This window comes from Podarcis tiliguerta (genome assembly GCF_965153285.1).
Source record: "Podarcis tiliguerta genome assembly, chromosome: 1".
In the NCBI taxonomy this organism is placed as follows: Eukaryota; Metazoa; Chordata; class Lepidosauria; order Squamata; family Lacertidae; genus Podarcis; species Podarcis tiliguerta.
The window spans coordinates 72753402-72770490 of record NC_139534.1 but is presented as its reverse complement, the minus strand read 5'-3'; the positions used below and the strand labels follow the sequence as shown (position 1 = coordinate 72770490).

At 39.8% G+C, this 17089-nt stretch overlaps 1 protein-coding gene and 1 long non-coding RNA gene across 4 annotated transcripts in view; one reads left to right on the top strand and one right to left on the bottom strand.

Moving 5' to 3' along the window:
• The window catches only part of MPPED2 (metallophosphoesterase domain containing 2), a 121380-nt gene that overhangs the window by 46339 nt on the left and 57952 nt on the right, over positions 1–17089 (bottom strand). For all 3 annotated transcript variants that reach the window (XM_083441789.1, XM_083441791.1, XM_083441790.1), the window contains exon 4: positions 8775–9000. In XM_083441789.1, the coding sequence (XP_083297915.1) occupies positions 8775–9000 (226 nt within the window). The remainder of the gene's footprint in view (positions 1–8774; positions 9001–17089) is intronic.
• LOC310682362 overlaps positions 1–17089 on the top strand; it is a 599763-nt gene that overhangs the window by 527378 nt on the left and 55296 nt on the right. The window lies entirely within an intron of this gene.

Sequence of the window (17089 nt, the reverse complement as noted above, 5' to 3'; positions counted from 1 at the left end):
ATACTGACACTAGTGCACAGCAATGCACAGCAGCCCACATCTATTCAGCATGTACATGTGGAATAAAAGAAATAGGACCACACCCAACCAAAAAGGCAAGAAGAGGGATAAACAATTCAAAACCAGAAAAAACCAAGTTTATAGGGGTTTCTGTTGTTGTAAGAATCCAACCTTCAGATATACTTTTCTTATATAAGTCAGTATTTATGCTAGTACTATTTGCAACAATTTAAAAAAAATTGTCTCAAGTCATCTTGTGATGGCCATCTCAAGCAGGCATTCCAGTGCTTTTATTTTTTTTCACTCTCTCTGCTGGTAGAGTCCCAACCAAACACATGGTTCTCTAACAAAAAAAGTCAACACACAGAGTACCGTACTTACTGACAATCACCTCAATGTGGCAGTTTGCACCAGGCATACAATGCTGCTATTTGCACGGGCTTCAACACACACACCATTATTGCCAATATAAGAAGAAAATGCAGATATGCATTTCTTTGCACACATGGATCTCTCTTTGAACCCTTGACTGAAATGGAGCAATGCATGTGCTCAGGAAGTCCATGTGTACACTAGAGAGCACAAATAACTCTGGATCAAGGTGAATTACCTTTTTTTAAAAAAATACATCTTTATAATTTCTATTTTCTTTTCATTTTCAAATAAACAGAAGGACTGTTGAATTTCAAGTCAACTGATCTCAGCAAGATTTAAAAGGAGTCAGTGACATTCCCAGAGAGGAAAAAAACGTCAACAAACCCTAGTAATTTTAGACCTGAGGGAATAACATTCTTCAATTTTATAATGAGACGGCTGAAGGACAAATGCCAAGAAAAATGAAATAAGAGCTTGTGCCCTTAAAACATAACTATGTTATGTTATGTAGTGTATGTGTATTTGTTTAACACTGAGACACAAGACCTTATTCTTCCCAATATTTTTTTTCCTAAACTGCTGATTTCTTCTAAAGAATGCCAGAGTTCCTGACAGAGTTGCACAGAACCAACATTATTTTCTTCCCCCAGTACTAACTGGCATGTAAAACTTTATTGCTGAACACGGTGGTTTCTGTTCCTTTTTTAAAAGGCCTCAGTTAATTACGAAATAAGACTATGAAAATAAAAGAAATGAGACCCATTCTCTCCATCACTATATCTGAAGCCTATCATGTGAGTTGCCAATTGGTTTTTCTAATTCTACCAACTCAATATCTGCTGTTAATTTGCTTGCTATTTCAAGAACATGAAGACTGTCAGCAAAATCCATGATGCATTACACAACTTATAATTGGAAAAAAAATCTGATGGTTTACTGACAGTGTAAAGGGAAAGTATAAAAAGCAATGGAAAGCAGTAACAACTTCATGGCTATTTGTACTAAAATATAATTGTAAATGCAGTAGAAAAAAGCAGAACCTCCATCTAGGCTCCTAGGGCAAGAAACAGTATGCAGAATTATGACAAATGACTGAATGAAATCAACTATTTTAGACCACCTTACAAAGCAGGGATGGAGAACTTGTAGCCCTTCAGTTGTTTCTGATATGTGGGTAAGATTACACTATGTGCATTAGAGGGAGAGAGCACATGCACAAAGTGAGAGTGATTTAATGGATTGCTACAAGCATACTTCCACTAGATAGATGATAGATAGATAGATGATAGATAGATAGATAGATAGATAGATAGATGATAGATAGATAGATAGATAGATAGATAGATAGATAGATAGATAAATAGATAGAAATGTAATGGTAAAGGACCGCTGACAGTTAAGTCCAGTTGCGGACGACTCTGGGGTTGTGGCGCTCATCTCACTTTACTGGCCGAGGGAGCTGCCATTTGTCCATAGACAGATTTTCTGAAACCAGAGCAGAGCACGGAAACACCATTTACCTTCCCGTGAAGCGGTACCTATTTATCAACTTGCACTTTGATGTGCTTTTGAACTGCTAGGTTGGCAGGAGCTGAGACCGAGCAACAGGAGCTCACCCCATCGCGGGGATTCGAACCGCCAACCTTCTGATCGGCAAGCCCAAGGTTCAGTGGTTTAGACCGCAGTGCCACCCGCATCCCTAGATAGATAGATAGATAGATAGATAGATAGATAGATAGATGATAGATAGATAGATATAAAACCCTCATAGCAAAGAGTGTTTGCATTGTCAAGAGCCATAGAACAGTAAAATGCACACCAGAGGGATCCAACAAAGCCCCAAGGTACCATGTTTGGTGTGCCAAAGCAGCGCATTGCATGTACTTTATGTGAAGAGTCTTGAATCCGCCCCAAGCTGCACCTGAAGCGCAAAAGCTTCTGCTGGTTCAAAATGTGGATTTTGTTCAGAGCCAAAAGGTAAGATTGTATTTCACTAATCACTACTGAGCTACAATGAATACTATTGACTCAGCTACACTGGTTACCAATTTCTTTCCACGCTCAAGTCAACATGTCCTGGGACCAGACTATATCTCAAGGATTTCCCCTCCCCACACAAGAAGGCTGTTTTCCTTCTGGGGGCCCTCAGGTCATTCAGCTAGGGCCTTTTCAGATGAGGTGCCTAGGATTTTGAATAATCTCCCGTGAGGTTTTGCTTCATTGAAGCTTGCTTTTAGGTGGCGCTGATCTGAAACATTTGTCTGACCACGTTTCAGTCACTGGGGTGGGGTATGCAATATAAAGTACCCCCGAAGAAGGTGGGAGAATTTCATTGGGGGGGGGGTCCAGTTTTTAAAACTAAGAATTTGATGACACCGCAGTTTCCTTCATGCATTACATGCTTGAGGGAAGACCACACATTGAAAATGGACATTGGAAGAGGAGTCATGCACATTAAATTTTGGTGTGCTAAATCTCTTGTTTCCTATTGCTGATATTTGTTTTATTCCTTGATTATTTTCTGCTGGGTTTGGATTGAGTGTTGAATTGACTGTGATTTGTTGTGTTTATATGCCAAAGAAGTGGCATTTCACTTTGGGGAGATTAAATACTCTTATAGTTCCTTCTGCCCACCCTGCCTGTCTTTGAGACGTGTCCAGCACAGTTAGTGAGCCCTTCTGCCACATTAGGCAGCCCAACTAAACACTGTCAGAGGTTCTAGTATCACTTCTCACTACACCTTAGCACTTCACAGTATAGATGAGCAGCTTAAAATCACATGTAGTCTATCCTAAAGCGATGTTCATGTCTGGGCCAAGATTACACTAATAACATATGTGCATGTACGGACATAATCACATTAAAATGCCACCTCTTGATTCTATAACTGTATTCTTTCTGGTGCCAGGGGGAAAATATTAATTTGCCCAGTCATTTTAAATTATGGTACTTTCAACTAGTTTAATTCCCCCCCCCTCTTAATTTTATAGAATCATAGACGTAGAGTTGAAAGGGACCCTGAGGGTCATCTAGTCCAAACTACGTTGGCTTGTGTTGCAATATTTTGTAATTTAAAAAGTTTCTGTGTACCACTCTGAAATCCATTTTTGGATGAAGGGTGGTTTATAAATTTTAAAAATAAAAAATTAAAAATAATTTAAAGAGGGCAGGGAAAAATCAGGTCATGTATCAACTCTATAGAGATTCTTCCTTTTTTTACAGGGGCTATATTTTAATTTTCAGAAATGAAACTCTGCATCTAATGGCTTTAAATACTACCAGGCCCATCAGACAAAGCTCAATTTTTCTACACACTAGAGACTATAAATATGCACCGCTGCTCACTCCAATTGCAAACGCACATGAATGCTCCTGTGTTTTGTAAGTTATTTTCCACATACACATTCTATTAAATTGTAAGTTAGGAGGCACTACTTGAATTCTCTTAGGTCTGTAAAAAGCTTTCAGATGTACCGTGAGAAATCACCTGTAATGAATACAGACTGATATTTCTTTGCTATAGCTGCACTGAGTTGGCAATTTACATTTTCTAAATATATGGGTTATATTCAGTTTTCCCAATTTGATGGCAATTACTCTTTAGAAACCTCTTGACAGGCTAAAAACTCTAAGAGCTGCAGCTGTTATTCGTGGTTTGATCCCTCTCATGAAATGAAAACCACTAACTATACCAGTGAATGAGGACCTCTCCCCCAAATTCCAAATGAACTTGTCAGCATGTCTCATTTTAGGGCCCAATAATCTTTTCAGCCACTACAGCTGCATCACCTCCTTCTCAGTAAGATTCAAGATATCCGTAAATAGGTGCAACATAGGTGCACATAAAAAATAAAACTTTAGAAAAAAGATCTGTGATAAACTCTCACACTCAGCATCAGGTTTTGTCTAATCCAGTATGAAATCTGTGCATGTGTATAATATCGTAAGTGTGTTCAATAAGAAACTTTCCTCCAGAATGCCATACATATGCACATCCATCCATATACAATTTTACTTATTTTAAATACTTCTAAGCTTCCTTTCATCCTGGTGATTTCCACAATCAAGCAAGACGCTTAACCAGTATTTCTCAACATGTTAAACCCATGCCCCTTCTTAAGGTGAAGGTAAAGGTACCCCTGCCCATACAGGCCAGTCGTGTCCGATTCTAGCGTTCTGCGCTCTAGAGGCCAGGAGCCAGCACTGTCCGCAGACACTTCCGGGTCACATGGCCAGCGTGACGAAGCTGCTCCGGCGAACCGGCACCAGAGCAGCACACGGAACACCGTTTACCTTCCCGCTATAAAGCGGTACCTATTTATCTACTTGCACTTAGGGGTGCTTTCAAACTGCTAGGTGGGCAGGAGCTGGGACCGAACGACGGGAGCTCACCCCACCGCGGGGATTCGAACCGCTGACCATGCGATCGGCAAGTCCTAGGCGCTGAGGTTTTACCCAAAGCGCTGCCAGCGTCCCCCATGCCCCTTCTTAGCTAACATTAAAATGCCTCTTTCAAACCTAGCTCCCCTAATTATTTCATTTGAATTTCTAAATGTATTTTAATTGTGTGACTATTAATTTTTTACTTACATTGCACATGTTTTTGGACACACACAAGATCTTCAGAAACTTGAGAAACATGGCTGTTAACAATAATACTGGCAAGTCACAACTTGCAAAACTAAAAAGTTAGACAGGCGATAAAGCCAATATTTTGACCTCGCACCAAAAAGACTGGCCTGTCAGCACCAGTTGAACGTCCTGGGGAGGATATCATGAACTGATGGTACTCAAGAGAAGGGCCTCATCCATAAATCCTAATACATGAGCACACTGTTATGGGAGGAGCCATTCTTAATTTTATTTGGTTCCAAGTCATTTAGGTCTTTAAAGGTAAACACTAGCACCCTGATTGTATAAGGGGTTTAACTGAGCTGAGTGGATGCGCTAGAGAACAGGCTGGATTAAACTTCTTCTGGGTACACAAGTCGCTCATAAAAACAGGTGAATCGTGGCCTTTAAGTTTGGTACAATTTTTTCTTTTTAAAAAAATAATAATAATAATTCATGGTCAGGAATTTGTTCTGACAAACAAAGTTGGGGATCAGTAGTTAGCAATAAGCAGTTGCCTGGTTTCTATTTTAATGGATTTTGTATTGTTTAATATGTTGGTGTTTGGTGAAATACTTTTTAGTATAAAATTAATACATAAAATATTAAGCCATGTAACCCTGGGGTGAGACTATTTTCAGTGGTGGGGGGTGCATCTGGGAAGAGATAAAGCTCTCCTTCCTTCCCCACCTTGTGATCCTGTTTCCATCTGAACAATACGTATACTCCCACCCAGCTGTTTCAGAGCTAAAAACTGACATCAAGATGTGTTACATGCCTCCAAACGGAAGGTGAATTGTTAGTTGGAGGGGAGTTCAAAGACATTACATTTTCAGTGTGTCAAGGCAGACAATGAATCCCAGGGTTTTCAACATCATGGTGAATCGCCAAATCAGCCAAACATCGTGATTTGATGATAAACCGTAGTGTTTGGCTGATGATAAATGGTGATGTTGTAAAAAGCTGCATTGGCCTCAGCTAGTAAGGAGCCGGGTGAAACTGCCACAGCTCTCACCATGGGAGCTAAGGCTCTTTCACCTCAGTGCCTTGCGGGCTGTAACCAATACAGCTGGCCCCAGCCTGCTGCTCAGCTGGTGGGCGGAAAGGCTCCTGCCCCCAGCTGAGTGAGCCCCAAGTTCCCTGCCACTTGCACACAACCATCAAGGAGCTTGGGGTTCCTTGGCCAGGCTGCCTCCACCTTCGCTGGCGTGGGGAGCAGGCGAACTGCCTTGCCTGCTCGCCCCCCCACTCCCCGAAGATAGACCAAGCACACTAAGCCTGTCAGATTCCGTGCGATAGACTGCCTTAGCCTGTGCAGGTGTGCTGCCTCTTTTGTCCGTGGGTCTTTCACCCCAGGAGAAGATGTGGCCCACCCTTCTGGGCGAAGTCCACAAGGCACGGGGTGCAAAGCCACCCTATCCACGCCTTGTGAAGATGGGCTGCTGGCAAGCGCTGGCCCTGCTAGCAGCAACATAAAAGAGCCCCTACACCACCTGGCTGCCTTCCATCGGGAGGGTGGGCTCAATCTTTCTGGGATGAAAGGCACAGCACACCCTCTCAGACAAAGGCAGCCAGGCGGTTGACAAGCAAGGCTGCAGCCCCGATCGTGCTCCCCGTGCAAGCGGGGTCAGGGTCGGGCTCTCTCAGCAGGGGAGGGGGAGCACTTTAATGGAGCCCCCACCGTAATGCAGTGATGAGCAACTTTCCAGCAAGTCAATACAGCCCCAAAATCACAAAACGGTTGCTTTCTGCAGTGCAATCCCTGCCATTTAGAGGTTCTGCTCTAGGTAATCCAAATATGAATGGGTAGAATCCATTATGAGACAGAGTTAAGAGTTCAACTGCTTCTGCTGAAAGAAGAAGGTCATTCTGAGGCCATTTTCAATGCTCACAGTCTCTGGTTAGGAAACATATTTCGCAATTTTCTGTCACTTAAGATTTTATAACTTTAAGATGTTACTTTCATGCATGCAGAATATAAAAGCTTCCGAATACAGGTTTTTAAAAAGTAGGTTCCAAGTCTCAGAAAGCAGTAAGCATTCTGTTTACAAATTATTTTCTTTTATAAAGGAGAAACGTAATATTCAAACAGGTTGCCATCAAATTTTTCACTTTGTTCACTGCTCCAAACAGGAATTATGTAAGGGAATGTGAAACTCCATACTTGCATTTTAAAACAAATCCCACCTAAATTTAAGTAGGTGCTCTCTCTCTCTCTCTCCACACACACACACACACACACACACACACACAGTGGTATCTCGGTTTAAGAACAGCCCTGTCTACGAACTATTTGGTTTACGAACTCCACAAAACTGGAAGTAGTGTCCCGGTTTGCAAACTTTACCTCGGTCTAAAAACGGAATCTGAACGGTGGAAGGGCACTGGCAGCAGGATACCTCATTAGGGAAAGCGTGCCTCAATTTAAGAATGGTTTTGGTTTAAGAATGGACTTCCGGAAAGGATTAAGTTCATAAACCGAGATACCACTGTACGTGAGTAGTTGGCAACTAGTACACCCGTGGGTTGTATGGCCAGTGGATGACTTTTTTTCTGGTCCATCACTAGATGATAGCCTCCTCATAGCCAGTTACAATGAAAGGTTCAGACAATCCATATGAGTGATGGGAGGAAGAAATATAAGAACTGTAGAAAACGAGCAAAGGCAACTTGTTTTATTCAAATGCTCCACACATAAGTACGTGAGAATACTAAGTTGATGAGTATACTTTCTGCAAGGAAGAGATGACATAGGGAATTGGCTCAGAAACAGTACTTGGCCATGGAAACATGCTAATAGCAAGAAAAACAGTATATGGTGTAAGTCATATCTGAGCCGCTGACAAATGCTAGTCTGGGTTTCCTCAGTATACAATGGTGCCATTAGCCACAGACAGCCCCACTCTGTCCTCTGCAGAGATCTGCACTGCCTCTTATGGCACCCCAACTTCCTACTGTCTGCTCTGCCCAAGGAAGAAAGCATTTGATTTCAGTTCACATTCAGTTAAATGAGGAAGACCTCAGTTATAATCAGCAGAGACATAGATGGTGGAACAAAGAGCTCAAAAACACGCAGTATCTAATCAGCAAATTACCCACAAAAGTGTTGGGAGAACAAGCAGGCATACAATAGCCTTCAATATCAGTCTCTTTCAGAAAGCATCACACTAAACCAGGTGGCCTTGGGGTAGTTTTGCAGAAACAATTTGCAGTGTTGGTATAAACAACAGTGCTCCTTTTCTAACATCATTTACTCAGTGTCAAACAAATGCAGTCTTTACTATAGTCACTAAAACAAGACTGTCCCAGTTTTTATAGTTGCTCATGTTTTGTCTGATTTTATTTTAGTTTTATATCCCACCATAGCATGCTGGCCTTAAGCTGATTTACAATATTCAACCATTTTCTCCATAATACCAGTGTATTACTCTCTCCTCCAAATCTTGGACTATCAATCTAAAGATATATAAAACAAGAACTTTAGGATCCAAGGTTTGAAAATTGTCAGCTAAAAATACTAAAACCAAAACACAAAAATTTTGGTAACTTTCCCGTATCAAATACAAATTATTCTAGCATTTATCATGTAAATCTGGGGTTCTAATAATTTATAAAAAAATAAGAAAGCAAGCCAACAAGCAAATATTGAGAAGATCATAGGAACAACTATTGAAAACCATTTTCAACACTTTTACAGCAGAATCAACAGAATTTGTCAGTGTAGGAATTTTTGCATATTGCTGAACTAATCACACACACAAGCAAAGAAAGTTTAAACTGAGACTTACCAAGGAGCACCATATATTCGGAATCCTTTGACTGTTACTTCAGAGTCTTGCAAGTAAATACTGTTTGTCAGAAGTGACTGAACATTGTCAAAGTCCTCTGGTTTCAATTTGGACACAGAGGGAAAGCGGTAGTAATCCTGTTTAACAAGGTCTGCCATGAATTCTTTATCAAATGTCAGTTCATGATTCCCAGCAATCACTATTTTATATTCATATGGCAAATTTCCTGAAACAACAAAAAAGCATTTAATAAGCATACCTGTGCCCAGGTTTTGTATTTTTTTTTTTAATGCACACTTAAAGACACAATGGATATATTTGCATTCCTGTGAGAAACAAAAGCTATTACGGCTATTCTGTGCAATCATATATTATCACTTATGTAAAATATACCAAGAAAACGCATATGTATGTGTGTATAGATGCATGTATTCAAAGTCTAAGAAAATGATCCTCTGGATAATTTGATGTGCCTAATTTACTTAGACTGCAATGCTATGCATAATTCTCTGGGAGTAGCCACTATTCATAGGACTGACTTCTGAGTAGACATGCATAAAATTCTTCATAGGATTAAGGAGTGGTAAAAGAGGGAATATCTTCCACTCTGTTGCATGTTTTCCCACTAGAGACTGTGGCCATGGCCATACAGAATGGCATACAGGATGATTAATTAACATGGCCAGTGGGTGGATTGGTGTGTGTTCTATTCTTTTCACTCACTAGGGATCTAGTTGTATGTCCATTTCCACAAGACTGAAAGAAATATAAACATATTTCAGCCACATCTCTCTTGTGAACTTTATTAGAAACTATGAAACACATTTTACCTATATTATTATTTCTGTTTAAAGGGTCCTCCAACCCTCTTTGACCTGCTTTTCTGGAGAAGCCGTGGCCTCAGGGAGAAGAGGAATTGGCAGTGTTTGTCTCCTTGCCCCCTCCCTCCAGCACCAGAAGAACTCTGGAACCAACCCATTGTATTTTCCTCATAATTCTTGATGGATGAACTTCATTCTGCCTATAATAATTCATGGGACTTAGCATGTTCTAAATGCTTAAGTGCTTTCATAATACTGCATGGGCCTGGAAGGAAGAGCTGACTTGACACTCTAGTTTCACAATTTCTTTTTCTGGTAAAGGAAACAGAAAATAAGTGTTTCTTCTTTATTAAAGAAGAAACAGTCAAACAACCAATATGTTTCTTTCCAAAGCCAGCTCTTTTAAAAACTGGAGTGAGGGCTGGGGTTGAAGGAAGGCTTTGTTCATTGAGCCTCACTCCTTTTTCATGCCTCTAGTGCTAGTTACAAGAACAAAGTGCAGGCAATCAAATTACAGAATATATGGATCACATTCATATCAACACCTCCTGAAACTGAAAGAGGTCAGAATAGGGTAAGTTCATTCTCTGATTCATTTACAAAATAAGCTGGTATGCAACCGTGTTGGCACGAATGTGCTTTTACAAGGCTGACTTCGTATTGACAAGGGGTTGCATTCACCAGGTAAAAAACTATTTTAACTACCTCTGTGCACTGCATTTAAAACTGGTTTCTTAAGGTACAGTGTTCTTCTTGCACATTTTTAGTGACAAATCAATTAAAGATAAAGCTAACAAAAAGTAAATTGGCTGTGGGTACAATACTAAGGAAGACATTTATCATATAAAATGTGAATATACATAGCTTTTGTTTTGATATATTTAAAAGCAAATTGTACTGAAAAATGAATGACATATAGAATCTGATAAAGAAAAGACCCACTAAAAAGCAGGATGATACACCCATGAGTTCCAAGACCCAGTCACAAAGGCAATGTTGCATCCTTTGGAATGATGGCCCTGCACTCTGCAGTTTCACCTCTGAACTTATGCATCTGTCTAAATGCCTGCCTCTTCCAGGAGTTTCCAATAAACTCTTAGGCAAGAGAAACAAGCCTAAGTGCCCCTGAGCATAGGTAGAAGGTACTGGGGCCCTCTGCCACCTCCTAAGACTTGTTGTTAGAAGCAAATAATTGTAGAGTTGGAAGGGACCCCAGGGGTCATCTAGTCCAACCCTCTGCAATGCGGGAATCTCAACACAGAATCAAGTTTTGAGTTGATTTGAAACTAGCTGCAGTGCTCCAACCTGTGCTTATACAGTGGTACCTCTGGATACGAACGGGATCCATTCCGGAGCCCCGTTCGCATCCTGAAGCGAATGCAACCCGCGTCTGCACGTGCACGGGTTTTTATATTATTTTATTTCATTGGGAAAGATGATCTCTAAACCTTGAGCTATTTCACCTTGCATGTCCCCCCCATGCCCCTGGCAATAAGATTTATCTTAATATATTTGGAAGAAATGTTTCTTAACCTGCTCTTATAACCACTATGGCAACATAGTGGACATGTTATGAGGATCATTTCCCAGGGCAGTGTTTCCCAAAATTCCTCCCACTCGCATGGACCACTTGAGCATTGCTGAGTGACCACTTGATGATTGTTCTGTCTGCTGTAGCATAAGGTCCTGTGATAAATGCTGTATTCAAATTGTGTATTTGCACCATGGACCACATGAATGAAGCTCGTAGACCGCTGCTGTTTAGGGACCTTTGCCCTAGAGTGATTTCCAATTAAGTCCTACTCACAGTAGACCCCTTGAAACCAGCAGCCTCAAATTGCTTAATAACACTGGTTTCAATGGGTTTACTATAAAAAACACTGTATATTGCCTGTTATGTTTTGAAGACCTTGGTCTCTCTTAGTTATTGGAGACATCCTTTATTATGGAAATCTTGTACATTATCTTACTATTTCCGGAAAGGTCACAGAGCACATCTAGTGCTGTTACATTCCCTGAGAATGTGAGGCTTTTCATAAGTTCACTCAAGCTTTTGAGCAAGTAGTTGACAACAGGTAAAAAAATATATAAACAGTCCAGGATCAAACCAAATCAGACAGAAATCATGGATAGAGTCCCTACTTAAAAATGTATATCCCACCCCCACCCCAATTATTTCTGTGAATATCTCTGAGACACCAAAAAAGGTGTTTTGTTATGTTTGTCAGGGACATGTTTTTGTTTTCAGTTATTGGGCACTCAATGTAATATTAAGCATTTTTTAAAAAATAACAAAAAATACATACATAATATTTTTGAGGATAGGGTTTTCTGAATAGCAAGTTCACCCCCGCCCCCCAGTTCTTAGCTAAAGAAGCATAATAGACTGCTCAGCCTGCTGTAATGCCGATGTCCAAACTATTGCTCAACAGAGTACCTCACTCAGATACCTGACTAAGCTGATTCATACATATGACAATATTGTCAAATTTCCTACTGGTGAACATCCTTGGCTCATGCTTTTGCGTTTTCATAGAAGGAACCACTTCCTCCTTGGAAAAGCAGATAGTGAAAGGTATTAAAATGCAGGAAATTCAGCCACCATCATTGTCTGTAAACTAGGGCTAAGATTTCCAATAACCAAACAAATTTAATCATTATTTGCAGGTGGAATAAAAAAGCAACGGAAGTGATTATGTTAGTACAGGTAACTAAAAAAAAAAGAAGCAGCAGAAAAGCCTCTAGAAAAAAGATGAGCTCACAGGTTTCCAAGAACCAATTGCCACAGATTCATTTCCATGAAAGAGTCAACCCTCCCTTTGTGCACATTGATATAACTCTCAACAACAGCTCCATATGTGCATTAGAGCAACTCCTAGGAATGGAACATTTAATCTCTTTAACCAAAGTACTATGACTTCTTCCTGCTGCTTTCTTCTCAAGATCTGTAGCTCTTAATATATTTTACAATGAACGAAGTCAACGATTCTAACATGTAACAAGATCCACCTCTCAAACTACTTTGCCAAATCAACAACTATATTAGCCAAACTGTCCAAATATAATTATCACCTTTCTTTCATAATCCGACAGAAGCAGCACAACAGGGATGAGATGCTAACTTTGTACACACAGAGAGTGGTGCCAGACGACAAGCATTCCTCAAAACTAATGAGCAAATATTTGTGGGGGGGGGAGGGGAATCTCATAAGCACTACATTTTAATCACAAATTTTACCTTTCACAAAATAAAAATCCTTCAAAAGTGATATTTGAATTAGGCAGAGGCTGAAAGGACATTCAAGAAGCATATGGAAAATCCATCAAGGCAGACAGAAGAGCGAACAGCCAAACTGTTTTGGTTTTATGCAAGGAAAACACCAGGCTACAGCACAGGGAAAAGCAAAGGCCGAGACCTACCGAGTCCTGCGATAAATCTAAGGCTCACACATAAAAGCTCTCCTTTGTTGAAAATGTTGTTAGACACAACAAAACACAAATGTTACGTAAGAGCAAGCTCTGCCTCTGACCTTTCACTCTGTAACCGTCAGGCTTCATTAATTTTCACAAGGCCTGACAGCTCTAGCGTTAATACTCACGCTTGCTGATCGAGCCACACAGCAGGTTCAGACTGCTACCTTCTCCTCTGAAACTCATGCATTAGGGTTCCTTCCATGCTGGCAATGGAAAACCAAGTCTAAGAAACATTAAACACAAAAAACTACGTTACAATAATGCCAGGGTTGAGCCATAAACCCATCAAGCAGGGAGAGTAACGGGAGCCCCACCTAGTCTAAATCTCTGACTGGGCAAGAGCACATATGGATCTCCATTAGAGTCCACAATACTGGGATACATTAAATAAGTGTATTCCCAAACCAACGAGAGTTGAAATCCACTCGTGATCCTCTGTTGGCAAAAGGCATCCTTTGGTGGAAAGGGGTGGGGGACACTTTTTCCGATTCCCTCTTGCTTGCACCCTCTTCCCCCTCATAACCTGCTCAGACACACTCCAGATCAATTGAGGGGGTGGGATATGAAGAGCTGCAGGATGCAAAGGAATAGCTGGAAATTATCTACCTCCCTGACGGATCCTTCTGTTACCACAGGGATGCCACCCTTCGCCATTCCCCAATTAGTGGCTTAAAACAGTATACAGTGGTACGTAATCCGTTTCGGAAGACCGCTTGACAGTTTGAAAACCGAGGTGCAAAGAGCAGTCTACAGAAAACTGAAAAAAATAGCATGTACACGCAGCAGAAGCCGTTTGACTTCCAAGGCGAGTTCAAAAATGGAAGCATTTACTTCCGGGTTTTCGGTGTTTGAAAACAGAAATGTTAGGCTTCCGAGACGTTCGAAAACTGAAGTACCACTGTACATGCCTGTCTAATGGCAGATTCCTTAGAAAACTTAGCATCACCAACTAGAATAGGTGACTTTAAAGGGGGCTATATATGTGGGGGCCAATTAAAAATTTCCACAGCAGTTAATGAAAATACTTGCTTCTACAAATTTATGTCTCAACCGTAACATTATTCTAATGTAACTGTTTGTGATTGGTACCCTTTAAAAAAAACACTTCATTAAGCAAAAGGAGGGAGGGGGAAAGAAATGTTCCGTATAAGTTAAACATTATTTTCTTCCAACAATTATTTGGTTTCTGTTTATATCATGGTTCTTTAATAATATATAGCAGTTGCTAAGGCTGCAATCTTAAACACACTTGCTAAAGAGTAAGCCTTGATGAATACAGTAGGATTTACTTCTGAGAAGACATGGATATGACTGCACTGTAGAATGGTTAATATGACTCTTCAATATATTCCAGCAACAAGTTCCCACTAGAATTTACCAACGAGGGCTCATTATTTCTTTGTCTTAAAATTATGGCCCAATTAAGCATTTACATCCCATTTTGGGGCTGTGGCTGGGGCATATCAGTGTACAGTACAAAGCACTGTAGCCTTAGATACTTTCTGGAAACAAAAATAGCACTCCAGCAAGTATTTAGGATTGTATTGTCAGTCATTTGGTTTTTATTTAGATTTTGAATTTTATAATGTAAAACAAACAGAAAATACCAAAACAAGCAATATCTCTTACATTACACTGCCGAATTGCATAAATCTAAATAAATGTGAAGATACAAAAAGGTCTTATCAGTGTATGGATTATCAAAACCATATATTATGATAGACTAGAGGGACAGGGTGGCTGTGTTCCGGTTTGTTCACGTAAAATAATAACACTAAAGCAGACAGCAAAACGAATTGTCTTAGTGTTTTTTTCTCTGGCTACCTTTAATTTGTGTGATCTTTCTCCAATTAAGCCAACTGCCACAGTTTACTATATCAATAGTCAAGTTTGCTTAAATAAAAAGTTTTGCTTCTTATGATGGCTTCAGCTGCCATAAGAAAGGGAGTGTTTAGTTCTTTATTTTTAATGTTTTGATCTTTATTTTAAAAGAGATACAAAAACACTCCACACTGTGGAGAGGGTGAAGTAAGTTGGATGGTAATAAGGGCAATTTCAGAAAAACCTTAAAGGAATATCATACTGTAGTCTCCAAAGTCACTTGTTTTTTTGCTATAATTATCCATTATGATAAGAATTGTCTCTCAGCTGGCATGCATTATAATGTAAACAAAGGTTTGGAACCACCAGCCCCCAAGTTACAAGGGTTGGTATAGCAAAGCCCTTCTTAAACATAGATGCTTAGATCAAAAGACAAATGCATTTATTTTTTCTGCCGAAAAATTTACTGTACTGCCTGAATTTCCACTGGTTATGTCTGGAACACAAACCTAAGATGTGCCAATGCCATCATTTTAATACCTGTTAATTTGTCCACTGTAGACAAATTAAGCTTGTAATTACTTATCATCTTACATACATTGCCATAGGTGGACTACATATAACCTACTTAAAATGCTCATTGCTTGAATGCCCAGGCATCTGAATTTATGTGATTTCAAAATGTGTGATAATGTTGAAAATTTTGCTTGAATTTTAGGGGCATCACTGAAAAAACAGTCATCAATGTTTTGCATTGTTTAGCACCTCATATCTGAAAACATCAAAACAATCATGACTGAGATATGTGTATTTTTAAAATGTTTACTACAGCAAGATAAATATATCACAGATACATTCCTAGCCCAGCCTTTACACAAGAGTGGATTTTGACCTATCTAGCACTGTACAAAAGTTTGTATCTGTTAGAAGTATGCAACATGAGTTAAACTGCTTGTATTCACTTTTGTAACTGTGGAAAACATTAAAGATTCTCTGATAAAAATATAGCTGATTTTTAAAAAGAAGACACACAACTCAGGTGCTAACTACACTGTATCTCTATTGTATTTTTTGTAAATCATTTTACTGTAACTTTCATACATCTTCATTGTTGGACAATAAATTGAATTCTGAATCTACTGCAATGATAAATTTACATGAAATTGAACTATCCTGAAATAGCCCAATAGTCTGCAAGCAGATGGCAGAAAAAATGTAATATGGAGAATAAATGTAGGTCGAGTTTTGGCACTCATTCCTTATTTGCACAAGAATAATTTAGAATTAGCTGCACAGAACCTAGTCAGAAAGCTATAGGACTTCAGCACTGTTTGCTTCTTCTGTAACCAGTATATTCAAGATCATTTTCTATTTATGATCAGACACTATAAAGACTGATTTATTATGGCAAAAGCTTTCATGGATTATAGTTCACATCATCAGATACACAAAATGTTATTCTCATTGGAGACAGACAGGCAGGCAGACATAAAGGTGACAAACACATAGTGGGCACAAATGTCAATGAAATGCAAAAGGTACATTCTGTGACAATATATAAGCAGCACAATCACCATTCACATTAGCAGTAGCTGGTGATAAAAATCTTTCTAGCTTAACTATGCTACCTAGCAACTACAAATGGGAAATAAAACTGTACATATTTAGGCCTCAACAGGAACCAAGTGGTTGAAAAATTCTAGGTCAGCATTTTTACGCTGGAATCTCCCTTTGAAGTACTTTTGATGAAGAATAGTGACTTTCAGGTCAACAGCAGTATGTCCTGGGAGACTCTCATTGGTTTCTGGTTGTTGCCTTTATTAATGTTAGCTTTGTGTTCATTTATACTTTGACAATGCATCTAATCTGATTGCCCTATGTAGACAGCAGAAGGACACTGCTGGCAGGTAGCGGCTTATATTAGTTGGAGAATGATCCAGGGAATGAACCCCAGATGGTTTGGCATCATTAAGTCCTGTAATAGTGCTGTCTGAGCGCCAAACTACATACATGCTGCTATTTGTATCAGGAAGAAGCTTCAATTGGGACCAAGGCAAACTTCCCTTCCATTACAAGTAATTGCTCTGGAGGTGTAAAACCTACAGGAACAGCAGCGGCGGCGAACACTTCCTCCTTGTTCACAGCAGTCCCGATCATGATTCAGGACCCAAACATCTGCTTTTTCGTGTCTTTAAAAGT